The sequence below is a fragment of the Phocoena sinus genome, chromosome 20, assembly GCF_008692025.1.
Source record: "Phocoena sinus isolate mPhoSin1 chromosome 20, mPhoSin1.pri, whole genome shotgun sequence".
Taxonomy (NCBI): domain Eukaryota; kingdom Metazoa; phylum Chordata; class Mammalia; order Artiodactyla; family Phocoenidae; genus Phocoena; species Phocoena sinus.
This window is the reverse complement of record NC_045782.1, coordinates 29,027,081-29,055,038: the sequence shown is the minus strand read 5'-3', so window position 1 is coordinate 29,055,038 and position 27,958 is coordinate 29,027,081. Positions and strand designations below refer to the sequence as shown.

The 27,958-nt window shown below is 39.2% G+C and overlaps 1 protein-coding gene and 1 pseudogene across 6 annotated transcripts in view; one reads left to right on the top strand and one right to left on the bottom strand.

Moving 5' to 3' along the window:
• The window catches only part of TRIM37 (tripartite motif containing 37), a 148,495-nt gene that overhangs the window by 110,354 nt on the left and 10,183 nt on the right, over nt 1-27,958 (top strand). For 5 of the 6 annotated variants that reach the window (XM_032616232.1, XM_032616233.1, XM_032616235.1 and 2 more), the window contains 5 exons: nt 2,219-2,413; nt 10,262-10,570; nt 23,524-23,652; nt 23,995-24,184; nt 26,063-26,181. In XM_032616232.1, the coding sequence (XP_032472123.1) occupies nt 2,219-2,413; nt 10,262-10,570; nt 23,524-23,652; nt 23,995-24,184; nt 26,063-26,181 (942 nt within the window). The remainder of the gene's footprint in view (nt 1-2,218; nt 2,414-10,261; nt 10,571-23,523; nt 23,653-23,994; nt 24,185-26,062; nt 26,182-27,958) is intronic. The other variant, XM_032616234.1, reaches the window with a different exon arrangement.
• LOC116745388 lies at nt 22,187-23,184 on the bottom strand (annotated as a pseudogene).

Sequence of the window (27,958 nt, the reverse complement as noted above, 5' to 3'; positions counted from 1 at the left end):
GTTTTAGGAGGCATGGAGGAATTTTGGGGTGCCATTTAATTTGTGACCATACACTAGGCTGTATACTTATGTATGAGACACACACACACACACACACACACACACACACACACACACACACACACAGAATGATGGCAGTGTTAGCTCTGAGAGAGGGAAACTGAAATAGATGCTAAAGTCTTTGATGCCCATGGATGAATGTGATAGTGAGTAGAAAGGGTGGGAACATGGGAGGGAGGGAGTAGCTGAAGGGCATGAACCACAAAGGAAAGGAGTTTTTGTTCAGTGGTGAGAGTAGTGACCTGGAAGAGGGTTAGAAACAGAAGACTGTTAATGCTCCTTTCTGTACTGGGGGTCCATTTAACATGGGAGAATGAGCAACTTTTTTTTTTAAAGAAGAACTAGATATCCGGGCGGTAGATACCATACTCTGTGCTACTGAGTTTATTTACTAAACAATCAGAACCACCTGAGTAGCTTTTTGGAAAAAGGCCCTGGATCCCATTCTAATATTCTCGTTCAGTACATCTAGAGTAGGGCCAAGAATTTAAAAACTTCCTCCAACTGACTGATATGCAGCCTGATCCGGGAACTCCCTAGTAAAGGAAAATGGCTGAGAAACAGTTTCGAGGTGGAGGGGGGATAGTTTTCTGCCTTTTAAAATAGGAGTTGCAGTGGGTACAGAGGCTGAAAGAAAAATTGGCAATGGGATAATCCTTAGAAGAGGAAGAAGATGGGGACTTCCCTGGTGGCACAGTGGTTAAGAATCCGCCTGCCAGTGCAGGGCACACGGGTTCGAGCCCTGGTCCAGGAAGATCCCACATGCTGTGGAGCTACTGAGCCTGCGCTCTAGAGCCCGTGAACCACAACTACTGCTGAAGGCCGCGTGCCCAGAGCCCGTGCTTCGCCACAGGAGAAGGCACTGCAATGAGAAGTCCGCACACTGCCACGAAGAGAAGACTCTGCTCGCCACAACTAGAGAAAGCCCGCTCACGGCAACGAGGACCCAATGCAGCCAAAAATAAATAAAATAAATTTTTTTTTTTAAAAAAAGGAAGAGGATGAAGAAGTAGGAGAAGGTAAGGACATAAGAATGTGAACATAGATGAAAAACATATAAGTAAATAACTGGCCTGAAGCTTCTGAATAACTAAACTTTTCTCCTAAGTTTTTCCCCCAGATCTCTGTGGAAGCACTCATGAATAGTCAGAACCTGATTATTTCATGCTATTTTTTATATTATCTACTTTAAGACTTTGCTGCATGTAACATTATTTAATGTTGTGTTTCTTTAGAATATATTTAAATAGCTTTATTTAAGGAGGTCAATTTTTTTTTTTTTTTTGCGGTACGCGGGCCTCTCACTGCTGTTGCCTCTCCCGTTGCGGAGCACAGGCTCCGGACGCACAGGCTCAGCAGCCATGGCTCACGGGCCCAGCCGCTCCGCGGCATCTTCCCAGACTGGGGCACGAACCCATGTCTCCTGCATCGGCAGGCAGACTCTCAACCACTTCGCCACCAGGGAAGCCCAAGGAGGTCAGTTTTAACCAACATTTCCATATCTAACACTTGTTAGGCATTGTACTAGGTGCTAGAGAGAAGTCAGATGGTTTCCTTGGCTTAAGGAGCTTATTATCAATACAGGTAATATAGAGGTGACATTATTTTCAGATGTCTATATTATGCATCAGTCATTAGCAAGGTAAGTCTGAAATCTTCAAACTGTACTTCAGTATTTAATCAAACTAGAAAAAATGTCTGCCAAACCGTCATGACCTGAGCATTTTGCTGTCCAGAGACCTGGAGAAGACTTCTGCTATTTTGGTGTCTAGTTCCTTGGGATCTGTTATACCAGGGAGCTTGACTTTGATCCAAGACCACTGGGTTATGCGATATATTCTCCTTTTCCTTACCCTCATACCCCTAACCATGTATACTGTACACATTGTCACCTTCTTATTTCTAGGGTTCAGGATGGGGTTGAGGATTATGCCTGAATTTTGAGTAGTAATGAGGCCAGTCGTCAGCCACTGTTCTTTGTACACCTCTCTGGGCAATATGGTTTCTTCTCTGTGCTTCTTATCATGAACACCAACTCCTAAGAGGTCCATAGACAAGTATTCAAACAACATCAACCAGTTTACTTTTTCTTTCTTTCTTTCTTATTAAATTTGTCCAATTATATAGCTTTCATTTTCTACATCTCTTTCTTTTGCAGGTAGTAACCATGGCTATATGGGTGCCAGTAGCAGAATGTCAAGAAGAGCACATTTATCCTCTGCTGCTACCAGTAGTTTATTAGACATTGATCCTTTAATATTAATACATTTGTTGGACCTTAAGGACCGGAGCAGTATGGAAAATCTGTGGGGCTTACAGCCTCGCCCGCCTGCTTCACTTTTGCAGCCCACAGGTAAAATATTAGCAATAATTTCCCATTTTTCTGTGCTTCTCCAGAAGAACTCTTAAATTTGAACCCAAGTATCTTAAGTGTTGGAACATGGTATGTTTCTGTAGCAAATTGATTTTTTATTGTATGTTATAAAAATAATCAAATCAATTTTTTGTTGTTATTGTTCAAAGGTGTTTTGTGCAAAAATAATGTCAAAATGCCTGTAAGAAGGTTTTTATATGATTTGCCTTTTAGATTGTGACTGATTGACCGTTTGATCAGTATGAAATACAGTTGTCCTCTTTGTGAATGGACTTCAAGTTTTGCAGGCTTCATGAATACCCTAACTTCTTAGTGGAACTGTGTCTAAGTTAGAAATAGAAAAAGGTTTACTTATGTTTTGATGTTTAATAGCCTAAAAATGTATACCAATTAGTATTTTTTTTGAAAAATTATTTGTTAAAGAGGAGTGACATTTGTGTTACTGTAATACACTGTATACACATACACAATTTAAATGTATAGTCAAACCTGGACTTTTTGAAACTTTTAGACATAGGCATTTACTTTAAAATGACACATTTTAAAAACCATTTTTGTTGGAAAGTTTCCTAAAATATACTGCACATTTTTCTTTTCTTTTTTTTTTTTTAAGGAATATTTATTTTTTGGTTGCGTTGGGTCTTTGTTGCTGTGTGCAGGCTTTCTCTAGTTGCAGCGAGCAGGGCCTATTCTTCGTTGCAGTGCACGGCTTCTCATTGCAGTGGCTTTGCTTTGTTGTGGAGCACAGGCTCTAGGAGCACAGACTTCAGTAGTTGTGGCATGTGGGCTCAGTAGTTATGTCTCGCGGGCTCTAGAGCGCAGGCGCAGTAGTTGTGGTGCACGGGCTTAGTTGCTCCACAGAATGTGGATGCTTCCCAGACCAGGGATCGAACCTGTGTCCCCTGCATTGGCAGGCACATTCTTAACCACTGCACCACCAGGGAAGTCCCTACTGAACATTTTTCTACCTTCCTAAACAACAGTTACTATACAGATTAAATCAATGATTTACAACAGTGATTTTGATGCTTCTTTAAAGCAGCAGAACTCATTTTTCAAGTAGAATTTAAGGCAGAGTCTCAGTGTAGAAAACAGAGAAATAGAGCTGCTCTAGTGGGGGATAGATCGGAGCTTGGATTATTTAGGCCTCTTTTTTCCTAAGGTATACTTCCTGGAAGCCTGGGTCCTCAATCTGAGTGTCTCCAATCAGGTTATGAAACAGTTGCGTTTTATCTATGGTCGAAGTACATTTTGTATTATGCCTGTACTCTTGTACTACTTACCACATTGTAAATAATTTTACATTTTTTTTCTGAGACATTTTTGTTTTAGAAAACTTTTTTTTTTTTTTTGTGGTACGCAGGCCACTCACTGTTGTGGCCTCTCCCGTTGTGGAGCACAGGCTCCAGACGCACAGGCTCAGCGGCCATGGCTCACGGGCCTAGCCGCTACGTGGCATGTGGGATCTTCCCGGACCGGGGCACGAACCCGTGTCCCCTGCATTGGCAGGCGGACTCTGAACCACTGCGCCACCAGGGAAGCCCTAGAAAACTTTTAAAATATAGAAAATTGTAAAGAAGAAAATAAAAATTACACATAGTTCTTGTGATCAACCAAGAAATACCCTTAAAAAAAACCCCAATTTATCACATTGGCAAAGGTTTTGCTTAAATTATAACCAGTGTTGGGGCTTCCCTGGTGGCGCAGTGGTTGAGAATCTGCCTGCCAATGCAGGGGACACGGGTTCGAGCCCTGGTCCGGGAAGATCCCACATGCCGTGGAGCAACTAGGCCCATGAGCCACAACTACTGAGCCTGCGCGTCTGGAGCCTGTGCTCCGCAACAAGAGAGGCCGCAATAGTGAGAGGCCCATGCACCGCGATGAAGAGTGGCCCCCACTTGCCGCAGCTAGAGAAAGCCCTCGCACAGAAACGAAGACCCAACACAGCCAAAAATAAATTAATAAGTTAATTAATTAAAAAAATTATAGCCAGCGTTGTTTGCAAAGACCTAGTGAAACAGACAAGTTCTGTTTCTGTAGGTAGATGTATACATTGGTTTAACAATTTTGAAGGAAAATTTTGTAGTAGGTGTAAAATACCTCTATCCTTTAATCCTGTAACTTCACTTCTAGGAATATATTCCAAAGAGAAAATAATCAGAGTTGTTGAAAATATCCAACAATTCAGTTATGGTGGAAAAATTACAGTTTTGCCATGGAATAGCGTATTTTATAGACAGGTAAAATCATGTTTTTGAAAAATATTCAATGTCATCGGAAAAAAAAGAATGCAGACTACATAAACAGAGTAAGATCTTGGTTCTCTGAAAGTTTAGCTTTCTGTTAAAATTAATAATATAAATGAGATGACTTGAGTTTCAAATCCAGGTGATTAAAATGCTGATGACAAGGAGGATGGGGGAAATAGTAGAGAGAAAGAGCAAGGCTTGGATTTAAACATCTTGAGTTTGACATACCAGTGGAATATCACGGTAGAGATGCCCAGTAGACAGCTAAAAATTAAGAACTGGAATACAGGCAGTTATTTGCCTAGAAGTGATACTGGCTAATTAAAACTAAAGGAGTGAGATTGCAAAGGGGTGAGTTTCAAGAAGTTTTTCAAAGAAGGGGGCTAGGGACATAATCATGGTGAACATCTATTTTTATTGAGTGTGTGGAAGATGAGTCAGATGAAGAGGCTTTGGAAAGGAGAGAGAAGAACAGAGTCATGGAAGCCAAATGAAGATAACCTTTCTATGAGAGGATATTTAAAGGATAATGTTAGAAAAAGATCCAGCTTTCTTTTTATTAAAAAGATTGCTTGGGGCTTCCCTGGTGGCGCAGTGGTTAAGAATCCACCTGCTAGTGCAGGGGACACGGGTTTGAGCCCTGGCCCGGGAAAATCCCACATGCCGCGGAGCAACTAAGCCCGTGCACCACAACTACTGAGCCTGAGCTCTAGAGCCCGCAAGACACAACTACTGAGCCCACATGCCACAACCACTGAAGCCTGCGTGCCTAGAGCCCGTGCTCCGCAACAAGAGAAGCCACAGCAATGAGAATCCCGCGCACCGCAACCAAGAGCAAGCCCACACGCAGCAACAAAGACCCAACACAGCCAAAAATAAATAAATAAATAAGTTTTAAAAAAAAAAAAAAAAAAAAAAAGATTGCTTGGATTTCAATGTTCATTTTTGATTCTTTGCATATTCTTTCCTTCTCAGTCTGTATACTTTCATTTCCTTTTTTTGTCATACTGCATTAGCTAGAACTTCCGGTAGAGATTAAAAAGGAGTGGTGAAAAGGTGTTCCTGATCTTGATGGGAAAGCTTCAAGTTTCTCACCATAAAGTATGATACTAGCTGTAGGTTTTCTTTTTCATATATATATAAATTTATTTTATTATTTTAAATTTTTGGCTGCGTTGGGTCTTCATTGCTCTACGCAGCCTTTCTCTAATTGTGGTGAGCAGGCGCTACTCTTCATTGCAGTGCGGTGGCTTCTCTTGTGGTGGAGCATGGGCTCTAAGTGCACAGGCTTCAGTAGTTGTGGCACAAGGGCTCAGTAGTTGTGGCACAAGGGCTCAGCAGTTGTGGCTCGTGGGCTCTAGAGTGTAGGCTCAGCAGTTGTGGCACACGGGCTTAGTTGCTCCGCAGCATGTGGGATCTTCCCAGACCAGAGATCAAACCCATGTCCCCTGCACTGGCAGGCGGATTCTTAACCACTGTACCACCAGGGAAGCCCTATAGGTTTTCCATAGATATTCTTTATCAAGTTAAGGAAGTTCCCCTTTATTCTGAGGTCTTATCGTGAATGGTTGTTGGATTTTGTCAAATGCTTTTTTTTGCATCTGTTGATAGATGTGATGGATTACATTAATTGATTTTCGAATGTTGAACCAGCCTTGCATACCTGGGATAAATCCCACTTGGTTGTGGTGTATGAGTTTTTAAATATGTTGTTGAATTCAGTTTGCTAATATTTTGTTGAGGGTTTCATGTTCATCAGAGATACTGATCTGTAGTTTTCTTGTAATGTCTTTGTCTGGTTTTGGTATTAGAGTAATGCTGACCTCATAGATTGAGTAAGGAAGTGTTCCCTCTGCTTCTTGCAGAGATTGTAGAGAATTTATATAATTTCTTCTTTAAATGTTTGGTAGAATTCACCAGTGGACCCATCTGGGCCAGATGCTTTCTGTTTTGGAAAGGTATCAGTTACTGATTAAATTTCTTTAATAGATGCAGGCCTATTCATATTGTCTATTTCTTCTTGTGTGGGTTTTGGCAGATTGCCTTTCAAGGAATTGGTCCATTACATCTAGATTATCAAATTTGTTGGCATAGAGTTGTTCATAGTTTTCCTTTATTATCCTTTTGTTTCTTTCAACACATATTGAGTGAACACCTATCATGTATCAGACTCACTGCAGGTTTTTGTTCTTAACCACTGTGCCATAGAAAGAACATCGTAAGGGGCATCAGGGTTTGAACAACAGATAATGTAGCCGAACTAGATTTTGAGGTACATGTAGTGGTAAATAGAAGTGGAAAGTCAAGTTGGATCTGTTCTGTGGAAGGCCTTTCATGCTTGCCTGAGGAATTTATTCATAGTGGACAGTGGGGAGCCATTGTTTTAGTTTAGGAATAGTTTGATTCAAACTGTATTTTAGAAAGCTTGCAGGGCTGAGAAAGCTATCAGACATGAAAATCTAATCAGGGTATAGTTGTAGAAGTTAATTGTGGTTCCTAGTATGAGAGGACAAATTCCTACATTTCTGTGTATTTTCTCAATTATTATATGCTTAAAAATATGTGGAGCTGGGATAAGGTCTTCAGAATCTTTTGACATTATAAAAGTTGTACTTAACCTCTAGGGAACAGATTAACCTAGGCAATGTATAATTAAGATTTTACTTATAGCAAACAGTTATGCTTGTAAAGGTAGAGTTTATGGGGCTTGGCAACTAATTGTAACATGGTAAAGAGGACTCTGAAGTGGCTTAGGTGACCAGGAGAAGGGTGACAGCATTGACAGATACTGAAGTCTGGAGGAGAAGCTGTAGAGAATTGTCGTTCTTGAAAGGTACAACTGAGTGATATGAAAGAAGTGTTATAGCTGAGACTCTCAGTTCTATTAACCTTATATAACTTGGCAAATTCAGGAAGGCTTCTCATCTGCAGTGCAGTAAGTATCCTTAAGTTGTCAGGTTCCTTTGGTGAAATTCCACAGCACCTTACACTCTCCTGTCTTAGCACTTAACCACACAGTACTGAAGTGGATTGAGAGCTTTGTGAGGGCAAAGACCGGGTGTTCGTCTTGTTCACTGTTACATCCTCTGCCTAGCACAGTGCTTAGCATTTGAAACAAACTCAGTAATTGTTTATTAACTGATTTTTCAGATGATGGAGGTTTGTTTAAGTCTGTTTTGTGTTTTCCCATTTGGGCTTCCTACTTTTAAAAATTCTTGTCAGTTTCTAGTAATAATAAACCGAACCATGTGGTTTAATACAGGTTTTCATATTTAAGTCCAGGTGGATGTGGGGTGGGAGGTGGGAGCCACAAAGATTTTATTTAGCAAAACATTTTGAGTATTTTGTGCCATAGGCTGCTTGGCCTGGAATATAAAGATCACTAAGACGTAATCTCAGCCCTTAAGTTGTTCACATTCTGCATGTTTATCTTCCTTACTGTAATGTGATAAGTGCTGCAGTAGAAGTGGACTCCCTGTGCTCTACAAAATTAGGTGAGAATTGATTTGAAAGAAGGAGAGCAGCTGGTGGTTTAGGTGCCTGAAGAAGGAGACATTTCAGATTACACCTGATGAGTTTGGGTTAGTAGAGCAAAGGAAAGAGGACGTGTGAAAAGGATGAAAGCGAGATAGAACATGGCTGGTATGTTAGAGATGCAACAGTTCCAAAAGATTGGATATGTTTGGGATAGAGGCAGAAGATAAAGCCACTGAGAGTGAAGGTGGAATCAGATAATGTAGGGCCTTGTGTGCCATGCTGGTGCTTTCCTTAGTGAATCTAAGCGGGAAAGTAATATCTGATTTGGGTTTTAGAAAACTGCCCTGACATCTTGGTGGACAATGGGTTGAATGGAAATGTGCTACAGAGTGTTTTCACAGACATTAAATCTTCACAGACATTAAATCTTCTGAGCTTCACAACCATCCTGTTACATGTATATTATTGTCTTCATTTTACAAATAAATAATAAGTGGACTCAGAAGTTGGAGGACTTAAAGGAAGTTACAGCAACTAAATGGTAGATCTGCAACCAAATCCTGGATTTCTAAAACCTCTCTCTTATTCTTGCTTTCAACTGCAAGTAACAAAATGCTGCTAATCGTGGCTTAGCTAATAATAATAAAGGCACTTTATTATGCATATTAAGTCTGGAGGTAGGTGATTCCAGGTTCATCAGGTATTTAAAGGCAGGGCAAGGGATGGTCTTCCTGCAGTTCTCTTGCCTCTTCTGTCATGGCAATAAGATGACTGCCACAGCTTCATACATCATTTATTCACAAGAATATGTTACTAGCAGGAAAGAAAAGACTGGATGGAAAAGAGACTTATTCCGTGACGCTGGAGAGCAAAGTTATTAATACTAAGATCACTGACTTTGGAGGCAGACTCCTTCGTTTGAATTCAAGCTCCTCTACTTTATTATCTGTATCACCCAACATAATAAAATCTCCCTATCAGGATAGAAAATCTCTGCCTCCCCTCTCCCCAGCTTTTGGCTGAAACTCTGCGTCATGTGCCCACCCTAAATGCTCCAAGAGGAATGAGCTTAGACCAGTCCTAGACTCATATCCTCTGGGGCCGAACAAAGGATGGACCTAACCGTCCAGAGCACACTGCTGCCCACCTAATACCTGAACACAATCTGGGTTCTTTTCGCATGGTAGAAGTGGGGTGATAGCTGTTGCACACACTAGGATGCTACCTTGCCCTGTTATATGGCAGTAGATTGTTACAGTGTGTAAGCAGGCTCAGCCATCATTCCGAATCGTTCTTTTGTCTACGTAGGGTACCTATCGGTCCCCTGTTTGTTGGGGTGTGTGTGTGTTATTTTTTTGGGTAGGGAACTTGGTTTCTTTTTGCTTTGCGTCAGTCATAATGTCCTTTGATTTCCAAAATATCTACCTCATTTGCTCTTCCTGCATAGAAAGCGTGTGTTTTCCTTGGTCATTTCTCTCTTCTTAATATTTGGGTGGGCGAAAAGAAATTAAAAACAACTTTAACTACTTTCTCTTGGAAGAGTGAAAGCATTGTTAGTTTAGTGGCTGCAAAGACTCAGTGACAAGGAACTGGTTTTTTATGATATTCCATGGCACTTAATAGCTGTATCTACACTGGATGATAGTTCAGTAAATCAATTTTTAAAATTCAGTTAGCATATATTTTTTATATAATATGTATAGCATATTAGACTAAGTGGCTTCTAGGTTTATGTTTTTTCTGTTTTTTTTTATTGTGAACATAATAAAAGCTCAGTATAGAAAATTTGAGAAAAGTGGAAAACTATAAAGAAGAAAGCCCAGGCAGTAGGGCAGCTTTTAAAACTTTTAGAAGTAAATACATAATTCAGATTTGAGTGATTATAATGTGACCCAGATTTTAACTTTGTAGGTGTGAATAGAGTAGGATACTTGTGTCTGTCTTTATTTTCATTAATGGGATTTAATGCATGCTTTTATGTTGATACCACCTAAATCACCTTAAGTTATTTACACCTCACATTTGCTTATAGTCACAGTATAGAATGGTTTCATGAATGTTAAAGTCTATATTAACATGACTTGTCACTTTCTCTCTGAAGCATCGTGTTCTCGAAAAGATAAAGACCAAAGGAAGCAGCAGGCAATGTGGCGAGTTCCCTCTGATTTAAAGATGCTAAAAAGACTCAAAACTCAAATAGCTGAAGTTCGATGTATGAAAACTGATGTAAAGAATACACTTCCAGAAATAAAAAGCAGCAACGCCGCTTCTGGAGACATGCCGGCAAGCCTTCTTTCTGTTGACCAGGCAGCTCTGGCTGCATGTGGAACCGAAAACTCCAGCAGATTACAGGATTTGGGAATGGAGCTCTTGGCAAGGTCATCAGTTGCCAGTTGTTACATACGAAACTGTAAGTGAAAAAGATCCTATTAGTTTTATTTCTCCATGTGTCATTTGGGAAGCTAGAGGACAGGTTATTTTCAGAATAATAATATTCAAACATCTCCCTCACAATGAATTAAGACTACAAATGCAAACAGCCTTTTCTCCCATCCAAAACTGACTCTGTATTTTCTGCTGTGTAATAGAGCTAACATTTCTTGGTTGCTTATTCTATATGGGTCAGCAAACAAGACAAAATCCTTAACCTCGTGGATCTTGCATTCATGTATTCATGTGATAGGAATTGGACATTAAAATGTGTAGACAAGTAAAGATAATTTCAGTTGGTAAAAAGCACGTGAAGGAAACAACAGAGTGAGATGGGCAGAGCAAGTGAGGTGTGTGCTGTTTTAGTTAGGGTAGTCAGAAAGTCTCTCAGGAGGCAACAGTTGAACTGATATCTGAAGGTTAAGAAGGTGGCAGCCATGCAGAGATCTGGGGGAAGCATTCTTCAGGGTAAACAGAATGGAAAATGCAAAGTCCCATATAAAGGATTTGTTCTGCATGTTTGAAGGCTCGAAGGAAGACCATTTTGGCTGAACATGGTGAATTAAGCAGAGTGGAGAGTGACAGGAAATAAGTCAGAGAGGTAGGCAGGATCTAGATCAGGTAGGTCTTATAAGACCTCAATAAGGAGTTTGAGTTTTATTCTGATTTTAGGAGAAAGTCTCTAGAGAATGAAAATCAGGGGGGTGTTTATGATCTGATATACCTTTTTACAGAGATGACTTTCTTTGCTGTGTGAAGAAGGGTCTGAAAAGGGTTGAGAGTGGGAGTTGTGAGACCAGTAAACAGCCTGTAACAATAGCTTGTGTGCAATACGGTGACTTATTCTGGAGTTACTACACTGGGTAGGTGGGCTTGCTCATGGTCTTCCAGCCTTTCTTAATTCTCCCAAGGATGGTATATAACTAGTACTACCCTAGATACATAGGACAGAAGTTAATCTATTACATACAGTAGATATTTTACACCAGGAGGGCTCAGTTCTTTCCCACAAACCTCGTAAGAAAGGTTTAAGGGAAAGAAAAAAACTAAGAATGATGTTTCAGTGTTTGGTCTAAGCAACTTAGTGACAGGTGGTGTCATTAATTGAGACACAAATCAAATAAGGAAGAAGCAGGTATGGGGATTGTTGTGCCATAGGGGCAGGAAGTCGGGAGTTCTTTTTTAAACATACTAGGTTTGAGATGTCTGCTAGATACTCTAGTAAATATCTCATAGGCAGTTGAGTGCTACATAAGTCTGAAGGACATGGGGTTAAAGCTGGATATAAACCGTTGGAAGTCAACAGTATCAGATGTTGTTTAAAGCCAGGGATCAAGTATGAAGGGAATTTAAATGGAGAAATTTTGGTTCTGGGCACTTAAATATTTAAAGGCCTGGTAATGAAGGGGAAGCCAGCAAAGGAAATTGAAAAGAGCAGTCATTAAGGGCAGAGAAAAACTAGAAGAAATGAAATCTCAAAAAAATTTTTAAATGCATCTCAAAACAGTGGAGTGGTTGTATCATTAAGAGGTGTCAAAATGAAGGGCGGGTGACCCTTTTAAGAACCATTTCCATTTAAGGGTATAGCAGAAGTGAATGAGGTGAGAAAGCAGAGCATGTCTGCGCAGCTCCTTCAAGAACTGTCACAATAAATTGGGTGGTCACTGGAGGGGTTGTGGAGTCAGGAAAGAGTTTGTTATCTGTGTGTTGTTTTCTTTCATTTTCTTAAACATATATGCTTTTTTACCTGGGTGTTTTTGGTGGTACATATACGTAACATAAAATTTACCATTTTAACTTTTTTTGTTGTTGTTGTTGCGTTATGTGGGCCTCTCACTGTTGTGGCCTCTTCCGGACACGCAGGCTCAGCAGCCATGGCTCACGGGCCCAGCCGCTCCGCGGCATGTGGGATCTTCCCAGACCAGGGCACGAACCCGTGTCCCCTGCATTGGCAGGCGGACTCTCAACCACTACGCCACCAGGGAAGCCCCATTTTAACTGTTTTTAACTGTACAATTCAGTGGCATTAAGTACATTCACACTGTCATGCAACAGTCATCACTATTCACCTCCAGAACTTTTTCATCATCCCAAACTGAAATTCTGTATCCTTCGAACAGTAACTGGGCATTACCCCTTTCCCCTACCCTCTGGTAACTACTATTATACTTTCTGTTTCTATAAACTTGACTATTCTAGATATCTCATATAAGTAGAATCATGCAATATTTGTCTTTTTGTGTCTGACTTATTTCACTTTAGCATAATTTCTTCAGGGTTCATCCATATTGTATCAAGTGTCAGAAATTCATTTCTTTTTCAGGCCAAGTAATATTCCCTTGTATGTATATGTATGTATATATATATATATATATATATATATACATATATATATATATATACATATATATATACTACATTATGTTTACCCATTCATCTGTTGATGGACATTTGGGTTGTTTCCACTTTTTGGCTGTCATGAATAATGCAGCTATGAACACATGTGTGCAAATATCTGTTCAAGTCTCTGCTTTCAGTTTTTTGGGGTATATACCTAAAGTGGGATTGCTGGTTCATATGCTAATTGTGTTTAATTTAAAAAAAATTTTTTTTAAATCATGGTAAATTTTACCACATTTTGTTGAACAAAATTTACCATCTTCACCTTTTTATGTGTACCTATCAATGGCATTAAGTACACACACGTTGTTGTGCCAGCAACACCACCATCCATCCACAGAACTTTTTTTTTTATCTTGCAAAACTGAGTCTCTATACCTATTAAACGGTAGCTCTCCCTTCTTCCTCCCCCCATCTCCTGGCAGCAACCATTTTGCTTTCTGTCTGTATGAATTTGATTTCTCTGGGTACCTCATATAAGTGAAAACATAGAGTATTTGCCCTTTTGTGGTTGACTTATTTCACTTAGCATAAGCTTCTCAGGGTTCATCCGTGTTGTACCATTCAGTGCAAATATCTGTTCAAGAATAGATGTTTCATGAACAGACACAAGGAATATCTTGTGGGATGCTGATATTCTCTTCCTTTTTATGGCTGCATAATATTCCACTGTGTGTGTATATACTCAAAATTTCACCCATTCATCTTTTGATGGATACTTGGGTTGACCGTGTATTTGAGGATTTATTTCTGGGCTCTCCATATGTGTGTTTATTAAAATGGGATATATTAATGCTTGGTACTGATGGCAATAATACAGTAGAGATGAATAGGAAAGGGGATAATTGCCAAATACATAGGATTCTCTTAAATAAAGATGACAGTATAATAGAAAAATGAGTAAAGGTTATGATTAGGTTGTTAACATAAGTAGAAATACAAAACGGCAGTAAATGTATGAAAAGATACTCAACCATATCTAGTTGTCAAGGAAATGAAAATTTAAAACCAAAAGAAATAATGCTTTTTAGATAGACTTTTGCAAAAAGTTCTTGTTACATATTTCTGCAGATACTTCCCCTGTTGTCACTTGTTTTTGTTTTCTGCTAAACATGAAATTTTAAATTTTTAAATTTCAAGATCTATTAAGAGTATTCATGGTTTGGGGATTTAATGTTTTTATTTGGAAGGCCTTTTCAACTCCAAGTTTATAAAAACAACACTTATTTTCTTAGTTCTAGTTTTGTTTTTTAACTTTTTTACATTTAGGTCATTATTCCATATGTAATTTGTTTTTTCCATGATGGTGTGTGAGGTAATAAGTTCAGTGATCCACCCCCCTGCCCAACCCACCCACCCACCCAAACGAAACATGTTTTTTGTGTTTTTGTGTTTTTTTTTTTGCGGTACGCGAGCCTCTCACTGCTGTGGCCTCTCCCGTTGCGGAGCACAGGCTCCGGACGCGCAGGCTCAGTGGCCATGACTCACGGGCCCAGCCGCTCTGCGGCATGTGGGATCTTCCTGCACCGGGGCACGAACCCGTGTCCCCTGCATTGGCAGGCAGACTCTCAACCGCTGTGCCACCAGGGAAGTCCACGAAACATGTTTTTTGAAGAATCTGCTCTGTTCAACAATATGGAACTCATCCTTTATATTATAGACCAAATTGCCGTATTTACATAGTTCTGTTTTTAAATTCATTCATAGAGGCTGAACCAGGTGAAATTGCCAATATGAGACTTTTTGTTTGTTTCTGGCCACACCACTCGGCTTGCAGGATTTTAGTTCCCCGACCAGGGATCGAACTTGTGACCCCTGCAGTGGAAGCACAGAGTCCTAACCACTGGACTGCCAGGGAATTCCCAAGAAACCATTTTCTTTCCTTCTTTCTTTTTAATATTTATTTATTTATTTGTGGTTGCATCGGGTCTTAGTTGCGGTGTGCGGGATCTTTCGTTGCGGCACACGGGCTCTTTGTTGTGGCATGCGGGCTTCTCTCTAGTTGTGGTGCATGGGCTCCAGAGTGCATGGACTCCAGAGTGCATGGGCTCTGTAGTTGCGCACGCAGGCTAGTTGCCCCTCAGCATGTGGGATCCTAGTTCCCCGACCGGGTATCGAACCCGCGTCCCCTGCATTGGAAGGCAGATTCTTAACCACTGGACCACCAGGGAAGTCCCATGAAACTTTTTTTTAACATATAAAAACAGCAATTTGATATTGTTCAACCAGATATTTGTTGTGTTGTGTACCAGACCCACACTTTTTTAACCATTGTAGTTTTTTATAGTTTGTAATACTGTGATATGTTTGCCTTCTTTTTTTTAAATTTTAATTTTCAAAAAATTTTATTGGGGTAATTTACAATATTGTGTTAGTTTCTGCTGTACAGCAAAGTGAATCTGTTATACAAATACATACAATCCAATCTTTTTTAGATTCTTTTCCCCTAGAGTCCATTACAGAGTATTGAGTAGAGTTCCCTGTACTATACAGTAGGTACTTGTTAGTTATTTATTTTATATGTAGTAGTGTGTATGTCTCAATCCCAGTCTTCCAGTTTATCCAGCCCCACTCCCCAGTAACCATAAGTTTATTTTCTGCATCTGTAACTCTATTTCGGTTTTGTAGATAAGTTCATTTGTAGCCTTTTTTTAGATTCCACATATAGGCGACATCATGTGATATTTGTCTTTCTCTGTCTGACTTACTTCACTCAGTGTGAGAATCTCTAGGTCCATCCATGTTGCTGCAAATGACATTATTTTGTTCTCTTTTATGGCTGAGTAATATTTGACTGTATGTATGTACCACATCTTCTTTATCCATTCCTCTGTTGATGGACATTTAGGTTGCTTCCATGTCGTAGCTATTGTAGCCTTCATTTTATTTTTGTTTTCAAAACTTCTTTGATGGCTCTTACATGGTTACTCTTCCAGAAATTAATTTTGACTGGAATTGTGTTACATTTAATGCATTAATTAACATTGAATTTGAGGAATTGACATCTTTTCAGTACTAAAACGTTCAAATTTAGGAATGTGGTGTTTCCATTTATTCAAGTCATCTGTTATGGACATATACTTCTTCAGAGTTTTAGTTTTCTTCATATAAGTTCTGCATGTGTCTTGTTATTAATTTCTAGGTATATTATAATTTAGGTTGCTGTTGCGATGGGATCTCTTCCCCCCCCATAATATTTTCTAATTATTAGTTACTGACATACAGGAAGACTACTGGTTTTAATATGTATTCAACCCACTTAGTGAACTTTTTAAATTGTTAAGTTTTTTAGTCAATTATGTTGAATTTTCTATGTAGACAATCATATCATCAGGAAATAGTCATCGTTTATCCACTCCTTTCCTGCCTATTTACTTTTCATATTGCATTGTCTAGGCTGGGACCTCAGAACAATGTTAACTAATAGCAATAATAGAATTTTTGTAATGTTTTCAACTCTATTTGGGAATTCCTTTAGTTCTTAATCTCATTAAGTTCGAATTTTGCTATATGTTTCAAAAGGTAGTTTTTATCAAGTTGAAAAATATATCCTTCTATTCCTAACAACAATAATGGTTAACATTTACTATAATGGTTAACATTTACTAAGTGTTTATTGTGTACCAGGTATCATTCTAACTATTCTGAGTCACATGTATTAACTCACTTAATCCCAACAACTCGATGAGGCAAGTTATTTTTATCCCCAATTTACAGATAAAGAAACTGAGGCACAGGGCATTAAAGGGTCCTAGAGTTTCACAGTGGTAATTGCAGAGCTGAGAACTTGAACCTTAAAGCCTGTGGCTTTCACCATTACATCAAACTACCTCTTTTCCTACTGTGAATGAAAAAATGTTGTGTGCCATATCAGTAAACAAAGGATGTTGCAGCTGCGTGAGGAAATTCAGAATGGGAAAGAGTCCTGAGGGAATTCAGGATGAGAAAGAAAGGAATGATTTCAATTAGCCCAGACTCTTGCATCTTCCCATACGTAGAAAAGTGCTAATTCATTAACTTGAGATATCTGTGGGATTTTTGGGTTTTTTTGATATTTTATAACTGACTGTAATCTTTTGATGTGCCAACTACCTGGTCTTTGTTGAAAAAACCCATATATATCCTGGCTCCTCCGTTGCCTCTTTGGAACAGTCCCTCAGAACTATTCTGAGAGGCTGCCTCCCGGGCTTGAAGTCCTCAGAAACTCCGCCAAATAAAACATAATTCTCAACTTTTAGGGTGTGCATTTTTTTCAGTCAACACTACTTACTAAGAGTTTTTTTAAGTCAAGAAGTTGTGTAGAATTATGTCAAATGCTTTTTTATTGTCAGTCAGAACAATCATATTATTTTGCCCTGTTACTTTGTGAACACAGAGAATTATATTATTTATCTAATACTGACCATTCTTGAAATTCTAGAATGAGTCTTTCTACTTGGTGTTGGTTTGTAGTTTTTTAATATACCATTGACCCTTGAACAACATGGTTTTGAACTGTGTGGGTCCTCCTGTCCACAGATTTTTTTCAGTAAATCCGCAGTTGGCTGAGTCTTCGGATGCTGAACCACTGATAAGGAGGGCCGACTCTAAAGTTATACCTGGATTTTTGACTGCGTGGAGGGTTGGCGTCCCTAATCCCCTATTCTTCAAGGGTTAACTGTACGGGCTGTTTTTAGTTTGCTGATACTTAGGATTCTTTTTTTTTTTGGCTGCGCAGCATACGGGATTTTAGTTCCCCCTACCAGGGATCGAACCTGCAACGCCCTGCAGTGGAAGTGTGGAGTCTTAACCACTGGACTGCCAGGGACGTGCTAGCTAATACTTAGGATTCTTGACTATGTAGTCAATAAGTAAAATTGAGCTATAGTTTCATTATACTATCCTTAACACATCTGAGTTCCAAATTTATGCCAATCTCGTAGAATAAATTCAGAAGCTTTTGTCCTTTTCTATGCTGTAAAATTATTTTAACATGTTATCTGCTCGTTAAAAGTGTAATGAAACTCATCCATAAAACTATCTAGTTCTTTCAGGGATAAAACTTTAACAGCCTTTTTCATTTCTGTGTGTTTATTGGTCTCGTATTTCTGCTGCTTCTTAAATCAGTTTTCATAATTAATTTTCCTAGAAAATTAATTTTATTAGATAAATGTATTGGTATAAAGTCATTTGTTCCCTTAAATTTTAGAAACTTCCTCTGCATATGGGATATTAACTTTTTCAGTTATATCATTGCTTATTTGTGTTTTATTTTTTCCTTTGATTTGACTTGCTAGAGGCTTGTCCATTTTATTCATGTCTTCAAAGACCTAGTTCTTAGATTTATTTCATCTACTGTCTTCTTTTTATTATGTTAATTTCTGCCTTTGTTTCTGTTAATGCATCTCTTCTTCATTTTTTTCCCTTAACCAATAGTTTATGTATACTTCGCAGTGGAGAAATTGGTCATAATTTTTTCTCACAGCACCTTTTTTCCCCAGATGTACAATTCAGCAGTTTTTAGTATATTTACAAAATTGTGTGACAGTCACCATTATCTAAGTCTAGGACATTTTCATCCCTCCTCTTATTACCAAACTTAGGTTCGGCTGCTTGCTGCTCCAAAGCCAATAATTTGAGAGGCAAGTGTCAGTAGAAAGGAAAGGTGCTTTAATCAGAAAAGCCGGCAGTCTGGGGGGACGGTAGACTTGTGTCCAGAGGCCAACTGCGAAGATCATGCTTAGCCATGACAGTTTTTAAGGGGAAAATGGGGTGGGGGGGTGGGGGGGAACCTCAGTGAATCATCGAGGCAGGAGGTTGGGTTCTGCATCATTCTCCAGTCTGTGTGCACATTGGCTGACTCTCCCTTCAGATGTTATCTTGCCCAAGTGATCCCAAGCAGGATTGCTTAGGGGGGCTGTTGGGAGTAGAAAGCTAGTCATTTTTTTTTTTTTTTTTTTTTTTTTTTTTTTTTTTTTTTATGCGTTACGCGGGCCTCTCACTGTTGTGGCCTCTCCCGTCGCGGAGGACAGGCTCCGGACGCGCAGGCTCAGCGGCCATGGCTCACGGGCCCAGCCGCTCCGCGGCACGTGGGATCCTCCCAGACCGGGGCACGAACCCGTGTCCCCTGCATCGGCAGGCGGACTCTCAACCACTGCGCCACCAGGGAAGCCCTAGTCATTTTTTTTAAACTGCTAAATTCTTCATTCTTACTTCTTTTTTTCTAGGAAAAGAATCAACAAGGCATGGTGTGCATTCAGGAGAGCAAAAGTCAAGAGTTGAGTTAAATTGCCTAGTGATCTCATTCCTATAATTAGGTTCTTTTAAGGTTAGAGGGGAACAGAAATGGGCAAACAGGAAAGGGACAAAAGAGCTGCTTTCACTCTTGCCGTAAACTCCATACCCATGAGCTGTTATTATTCCCCATCTTCCCCTTCCCCCTATCCCCCTGGTAACTGCTAATCTATTTTGTCTATGTGGATTTGCTTCTGGACTTTTCATATAAATGGAATCACACAATATGAAGCCTTTTGTATCTGGCTTCTCTGGCTTAGCATAATGTGTTCAAGGGCCATCTGTAATGTAGCATGTATTATTTCATTCCTTTTTATGGCTGAATGATACTTCATTGTATGTGGGTACCACTTTTTGTTTGATCTACTCATCAGTTGATGAGGGCTTGGATTTTTTTTCCCCCACTTTTTAGCTATTATGAATAATGATGCTATGAACATTCATGTACAGTTTTTTGTGGGGACATATGTTTTTATTTAAGTATATGCTTAGGAGTGGAATTGCTGGATTGTATGAGAACTATGTTTAACTTTTTGAGGCACAGCCATACTGTTTCCAAAGCAGCTGCACCATTTTACATTCTTCAACAGTATATAGGGTTCCAATTTCTCCATATCCTTATCAACACTTGTTATTGTCCATCTTTTCTTTTTCTTTGCCCATTGAATTATCTTGGCCACCTTGTCAAAAATTAATTGACCGTAAATGTAAGAGTTTATTTCTGGACTCTCAGTTCTGTTCCATTGGTCTATACTTCTGTCTTTACACCAGTACCACAATCTTGATACTATAGTTTTATGGCAAGTTGTGAAATCATAAGTGTGAGTCCTCCATACAAGAGTGTTTTGGGGTATTCTGGATCTTTTGCATTTTTCTGTGAATTTTAGGATCAGCTTGTCAATTTCTGCAAAAAAAACAAAAAAGACAGTAGGAATTTTTTTATAGGGATTGTGTTGAATCTGTATTGTAGATCAAGTTTGGGAGTATTGCCATGTTAACAATATTAAGTCTTCCAGTTAATGAACACAGAATATTTTTCCTTTTTTCTTTATTTTCTTTCAAAAATATACAAGTCTTAACATTTCTCTGTTACATTTTTCCCTAAGTATTTTATTCTATTTGATGCTATTGTAAATGGAATTGTTTTCTTAATTTCATTCTCGGCTTGTTCTTTGCTGATGTATAAAAAGTCAGTTGATTGTTGATCTTATATCCCACTACCTTGTTGAACCTGTTTATTACCTTTTTTTTTTTTTCGGTACGCGGGCCCCTCACTGCTGTGGCCTCTCCCGTTGTGGAGCACAGGCTCCGGACGCGCAGGCTCAGCGGCCATGGCTCACGGGCGCAGCCGCTCTGCAGCATGTGGGATCCTCCCGGACCGGGGCACGAACTTGCATTCCCTGCATCGGCAGGTGGACTCTCAACCACTGCGCCACCAGGGAAGCCCTGTTACCTTTTAATGCATCTCTTCTGCTTTCTTTTTATTTCTTTTTATCATTTTTCCATCTCCTTGAGTTTATGCGTGTTAGGCCATTTAGTTTCCGTTTTTTCTAATTCTTTTTTTTTTTTAAGAAGCTACTCTTTATTTTAGACAGCTTCATAGAATTATTTTCACACGTCCCCACTTCTTACCTTTCATCCTCTTAGTTGAAAAGTCTTGAGAGAGGTGAAAGAAAAATCACAGAGGGTAAACTTTGCAGCAGTAACAAAGTGCTTCCCCCAAGTACAGCTAACCGTTTCCGCAAACTGGCATTCTGCAGAACAGTCTTCCAAAAAGTGTTGCTAGGTTTTCATGGGATAAAGGAGTAGGGGCTAAGACGTCCACGCTCAAATAGTGTGGGAAACGGTAGATTAAGGTTGGTGTTCTGTACTGTAACAGGAATTCTCAGAGTCCTTAATATTCTAAGATGGGTTGATCTTCAAGAGGAGAAAAGGGATATGGAGTACTCCCTAAGCTTTTTGAGCAAACAATCTTTTTTTCACAGAACACAGCAGAAGCAGTTTGAAGTGCGCAGTAATCTCAGGTTTTTGAGCCGGAAGTTAGAAAGCCTGATCTCTTCACATTTTTCCTCCCATTCTTTGCTAATGCCAGCAATAGAGTGACTCTAGAATCCAGACCACAAGTCATATTTAGAAAGGACAGGTTCATCAAGGATGGAATGGAAAGAGCCAGCTACCTCCTCCTTTTTCATTTTACATTTTTCTTTAAACCTCCCCCTCCCCGTGTAAGTTAAGCAATACGTACACTTCCTCCCTTAAGCAGTCCTTGGCTGCTATTTCCCTGCTTTTGAGACAGAGCAACTAATTCATCACTACCTGAGGAGACAAAAAAGTGCTACCAAGGCAAGATGGTGGGGTGCCGGAATTTGTCTAATAATAGCTAAAACACCACAAAAAGCAGCACACTCAAAGAGAGGAGGACAGCCTCAAGAAATAATGTGGACACATCATCCAAGCAATACTTTTCCAAGCACTGGTCCAATCTCCACCAGCACAACTGAGAAAGCATTTATGTGAATACCTCAGGCCTGGGTACTGGCCTCTTGGTTTGAGTTGTGGCTAGATTTTCCTGAGAAAGGCATCTGCCTTAGACTCTATCTCATTGGTTTACTTTGTTCAGTCTCTTCAGGGCCTGGGCACAGTTCTGCCACTGACCTGCAGCAAACTCCTAATTCCTAAAACAGTCTGACCACATCAAAGGGTTGTAAAACAATCTCCATGGTTATTTAGCTAATTAAACTTGCATTCAACATCATATGCTGATAGGATAAGGCAAAGGATAAGATTCCAATCTTGGATTTTTCCAAGCAGGGCATGTTAGATGGTGACAAGAGAAGGATTAGTTGCTAGCTGGATCTGAGCTCAGGCTTGGCCATGGAGGGAACTGGTTTGGAAGTGTGAGGGGTTCCCTGAGCTCTGGTGCAAACTACAACAGTTTCACTCAAGGAAGGGTATGATGTGGGCATAAAACCATGCTTCAGACCGTTGAAGATGGTCCCCTTCGAGAGCCAGGAACACCAGCTGTCCTGCGTTGTCCATTGCCTTTAGCCCCAGGGGGTCCTGTGTGTACAGGGTGCTCTCCTGTAAGGGAATGATTTCCTTGGCTTGGCCACTTCTGTAAAATCCAAACCACTCAGAATCCACGGGGTCCACAGTGGAATCATTGAGGAATTTCACCACCACAAACTTCTTCAGGGCCATCAGGTTTTTCTTGTAGGACTCATTGACACCTCTCTCCTGATTAATATCTGCCAAGAAGATGCTGTGGTTGCTATGTCCTTCTTTATGGGGTCGTGCCAATATTCTTCTTGCACCAGGCGTTCTTGTATAGCTTTGTTGTAAGCTCCAGCATTCACTGTTTTTCTGATCAAGTCACAGATGTGAGAGCTCTCTCCTGGGCAGTGAGGGAGTCCAAAAACACCTTGATGTTGTCCCTCAACTGAGACGAGATTGATCATAGGAGCATCTCTGAGCCACTGCCCTCAGAAATTGGCCTCCCTGGGAGAATCCCATAGCATTGTAGCCTTGCTACAATTTAGGATCCTTAGCAAGAATCTGACACACCATTTTTACTTGGGAGTTGACATTCAAAAAGAAGCTGTTCTCCACATCCTCTACCAGGATCTTCCCAATCTCTAAAGACAAGACGTAAATTCCAGGTATTTTCTTCTCGACCATTTGTTTAATAGTGCCTGTGCTTAAGGGATTACAACAGCTGTCTCCCATCCCATGCCAGATCACCAGGGGCAGTGGCGCTGGCAGGTCGAGATGCCGCAGCACCAGGGAAGTGCAGGACCCCGGCAGGAAAGTGAGAGCCCTAATTAATTCATTTTAAGGCTATACATTTTCCTCTAATTACTGTTTTAGCCACAAACATCTTGAAGTATTATAATTGTGGCTCGTTTCTAATTTAGCGTTCATTTCTTTTTAATCCAGTAATATTCTACAGTTTCCAAGTGTTTTGGTGGTTATTGTTCTGTTGTTAATACTTAGTTTAATTAAACTGAGATTAGAGTTCTTGTCTGGTACGATTCTTCTTTTGGAGTTCACTGATAATTTTCTACTTTTGTAAGTTGAGACTGTTCCACAAGCAGCAAAATAGGAACACCTTTGGCATAAAACCCCAAATAAACCAGTTGGGACCAGAGTGTTCTGTTTATTTTTGGACACAGAGAAAGATTACATCTTTCTCTGACTTCCTAGGTAATAAGTTTTGTGCTATTTTATCATAATCAGAAATATTTTAAAATGTCTTTACAGCCACAAATAAGAAGAGTAATTCACCCAAGCCACCTCGGTCCAGTATAGCAGGTAGTCTGTCACTTCGAAGAGCAGTAGACTCTGGGGAAAATAGCCATTCAAAGGGAGACTGTCAAACTCTGTCTGAGGGTAAGTTTGGAGAGTTTAGAATGTGATCTTGGTGGGTAGATGTCTGTTACTCGAAATTGATCTGATGGTATAACTTTAGACCTCTAAAGGCACCAAAAATGCTGAAACTCAATTTGAAAGTTCCTTGATCACACAGAACAGACCCATCAGTAAGAAAGTGCAGCCATTAGACCGCATATTAAATAGTTGGCATCAAAAAGACTAGGTTATATTTTAAAATTGTTTTTGAGTTTTCCTGCAGTTTAAAAATATATGTATAGTGAGATGTCCTAACGTGGAAACTAGAGAGAGAACTTTCTGTTTGTTTGCCTTCTTTCTGAATATCCCCTTCATTTTTTGTAGGCTCCCCAGGAAGCTCTCAGTCTGGGAGCAGGCACAGTTCTCCCCGAGCCTTGACACATGGCAGTATCGGTGACGTCCTGCCCAAATCTGAAGACCGGCAGTGTCAAGCTTTGGATTCAGATGCTGTTGTGGTTGCAGTTTTCAGTGGCTTACCTACTATTGAAAAAAGGAGAAAAATGGTCACCTTGGGGTAAATTAATTTCTTTTGTTTATGTAATGGAATAATAGCTAATAGTTTTGTTTGGCACTTTAAGTCTACAACGTAATGAACATAATAAACTTCTAGTTTGTTAATTTTTTAGCAGACAGTTTATTTGTTGTATTAAAATGTAACTTCAATCATCAGAGACCTTACCTTTTTCTTTCTTCACAGAATGAGATAGTACCAGAAGTTCAGTTTGAATACATTAGAGCTCATTTTCACTGAAGTTAGGATAATAATGTTATATAACCTTGGGTGACCTCTGCCTTGTGACATTTTTGGGTCAACTTTTTTTTCCATCTGTCCCATATTTTTCAAAGGCATTTGTGCTATGCTATATTATGTCCCATAGGTCTTTTACATGAATTTTGTATAGAACAAAGTGCTTCTGGCGATTTTATTTTAAAACTGCTTTCATCTCATCTTTTTTTTCCCTTTTATGAAAGTGTCCTCAAAACACATAGTTAGAATTTCCCAAAAGGATATATATATGTGGTCATCAGTACCTTTATCTCTCTCCCAGGAAACATAAACTCAAATCCCAGTCATGTCACCCAAACATAAACTCAAATCCCAGTCATGTCACCCAGTCGACATTGTCAATTAAACTTCCATCCATTTAAAAGAGAGTGATTATGGAATGTATTGTCTGTGAATGTGCTAGATGAGCCATTAATAACCATTTGCTGATCTATTATATGGATATTAAATACGTTTCTAATTTTAAACAATGGAATAATTCTACCTTGGAGGCTTTGAAAAGAACTTTGAATTAAATTTAGAGAAAGATTAATATCCCTTAAGTTTACTTAATTGTATAGAGTTTTAAGATCTGGATAATTACCAAATCTAATAGGACAGCTGGTGGCTCTTTGCTGTTCTAGCTCAAGTTTAAGCAGTGGAAGGGTGTTACAATCATTGGAGATTGTCTTGTCCCCCCCATTTCCTAGCCTGGTTTTATACATGTTCCTTTCAAGATGAAGCTGCAACTAGTTTTTATATTTTGTTATGGAGATTTATATCTGCCTTTAGTCATAAAAATTAAATGTGTACGAATGTGCACTTTTTTCTAGATTGTAAAATCCTGTATAAATGTGTAAAGCTCATAGCTATAACCCTCATTTTACAGTTAATTACACTGCCAACCTGGGTCTTGTGGTGTTTTCCAGCTTGTGTTTTTTTTCCTTGCCTGATTTAAGGTAGTGTAGGCAAAAATTTTAAATGCTAGTAATAAATGGTTCAAAAATGGAAGTTAAAAAAAAGAATATTAAGTTAAAATTTCCCCATCTTTGTCTCCCATCTGCTTTGTTTTCCAACCTTCTGCCCACACACATTCCTGCTGTTTTAAATTTTTTGTATATGCTTTCTTCTCAGCTTTCATGCATATTTAAGCAATATTTAAGTGACCATATAGCTTTTTTAATACAAAAGGTGCACCTTGTTTTCTCACTCAGTATACCTCAAAAGTCTTTCCATATTGGTGAGAACATGTTATTAAGGACTTCTATTTATATTTATTTTTAAATTGGAATTCTTATTGAGATAATTGTAGATTCACATGCAATTATAAGAAAGAATAGAGGGAGCCTGTGTACCTTATCCAGTTTCCCCTAATTATAACATTTTGCAAAACGCTGATATATTATCACAACAAGGATATTGACGTTGATGCAATCTACCACTTTATAACCTTTCATCGTGAGTCTTCTAGTGAATCTTTTAAAAGTAAAACTTGAAATTTAGTATTAAACACCAGTGCCCTATACCATACTTAGTTTGCTCAGTTTCTGGACAGGAAAAAAATCTAGATTATTACATCAGTGACTAGTTATACAAGAATATCAGGTTATTTTCTCCCTCTTTGAGGACTAGTGTTAAAGGAGGTCGTCTGGAAGGAATGCAAATGACTGATTTGGAAAATAATTCTGAAACTGGGGAATTACAACCTATACTACCTGAAGGAGCTTCAGTTGCCCCAGAGGAAGGTAAGGAATGGTAAAGTCATAGTTGGCGGGAGGCGAAATAATCTTTTTTTGGTGGTGGTCGGGAGTGGTTGGTTTAATAAAACAGTTACTGAGATGTTATCTACTATCTGACATGCTTGATCTGAAAACAGCATTTGTTGTGCCTCTGAGTTTGATTTACTAGGACATTAAGCACAGTGGAAGGCAAAATGGATAATCAACTACATAAAAGGACATCTTACTAGAACAGGCATTTACAGGGGGAAAGTCTGCAGATACTTCATTTGCTCATTCATTAAATGTGTTATGCTACCTACATGATAGGCATTGAAGTTTTGCTAGGTATGAAAAGATTAAATTGGATATGTTCAGTGTCTTACGGGAAAAACATGCCCCCAAACAACTAATTAGAATATTAAATGTTAAGTACCTTGTCTTTTAAAGTCAGTCTTGATGAATGTTTATAGATTACTTTGCTCTTTTAGAAGGATTCCAAACTTTAACCATTTAAAAAATCCTTTGTGGTAACTGACTTCTACTCTGCCAGTTCATTCTCAATACATTTCTAGTATTTGTCTACATGTTCTTCCAGGTCCATTATTCTTTATCTGAAAGTGTAGAAGACTTTTTTGTAATTTTGAGTTAACAGAAAGTGCTTGAAACAAGGCTATGTGTGTTGCCCTTGCTTGTCCTTTATATGTTAGCAGAAAAGCATGTCAACTTTATTAATGATATTTGACACTGAGATTTTTCATTTCTTAGTGAAACTCTGCCACCTACCACCTCTGCACTTATTTGAATTTCCACGATTGATGAATTATAGCTCAAAGCATATATAAAAGGTGCCAGCATCTACCTCTGACTGCTCTGTGAGTGTGTGGGTGTGGTGGCATTTTCAGGCTTTTCAGTTAAAGAACACTAAACATTTTGGTCTTCCATCTTAGTTGGTGCTCCTGTGGTGGGCAGCATTATTTCAGTAGAAATTAAATGGAAAGGATTTTCAAAGTGAAGTGTTGATTGTTAAAACAACAGGAAAAATATATTATGATTGATCTTTATAGAAAGGACCTATAAGGATTAGCTAGTAGGGCTTAGCTAGTTTGCATGCATTTATACATACTGATTATAGATTGTAGTGGCTTAAATTGTTTTAGCATGTGCTGGAATTATAGGCTCCTTCTATTTATGCACCATTTGTAAAATGCTTCTAATTTGTCTGGCATTGTTTTGATGCTGGTGATAAAGTAATTCCTGAACCTACTGTTAGTTCAGGGTTTCTCTACCTTGGTGCCATTGACATTTTGGGCCAGGTGATTCTTTGTATTAGGGGCCTGCCCTGTGCATTGTAGAATGTTTAGCAGCATTCTTGGCTTTTAACCACTAGGTGCCAGTAGTACCTCCTCTGAATTACAGTAACCAAAAATGTCTCAAGACATCGCCAAATGTCCCCTGGGAGGCAAAATCATCCCCAGTTGAGAACCACTGGTTGAGTTGAAAACTCAAACGGGGGGTGGCAACTCCTTAAGAATCACTTGCCAGAGTGGGTCGTAGTTACAAATGGGAGCAAGTTGTCCTCAAGTATGCTGGGTATGTGTTGGTGGTGGTGGGAAGGGAGCAGGGAGAGCAATTGAAAACCAAACAACAGGTGTTAGAGACCAGTTAATAGCCAATTATAATATGGAATGATGAGTGCTGTGATGGGGTATATAGGGAGCTCAACTAACAGGTATGTAATAATAAAAATAATAGATAATATTTGCAAGCCCTCATTAGGTATTAAGATTGCTAAAGACTTTAC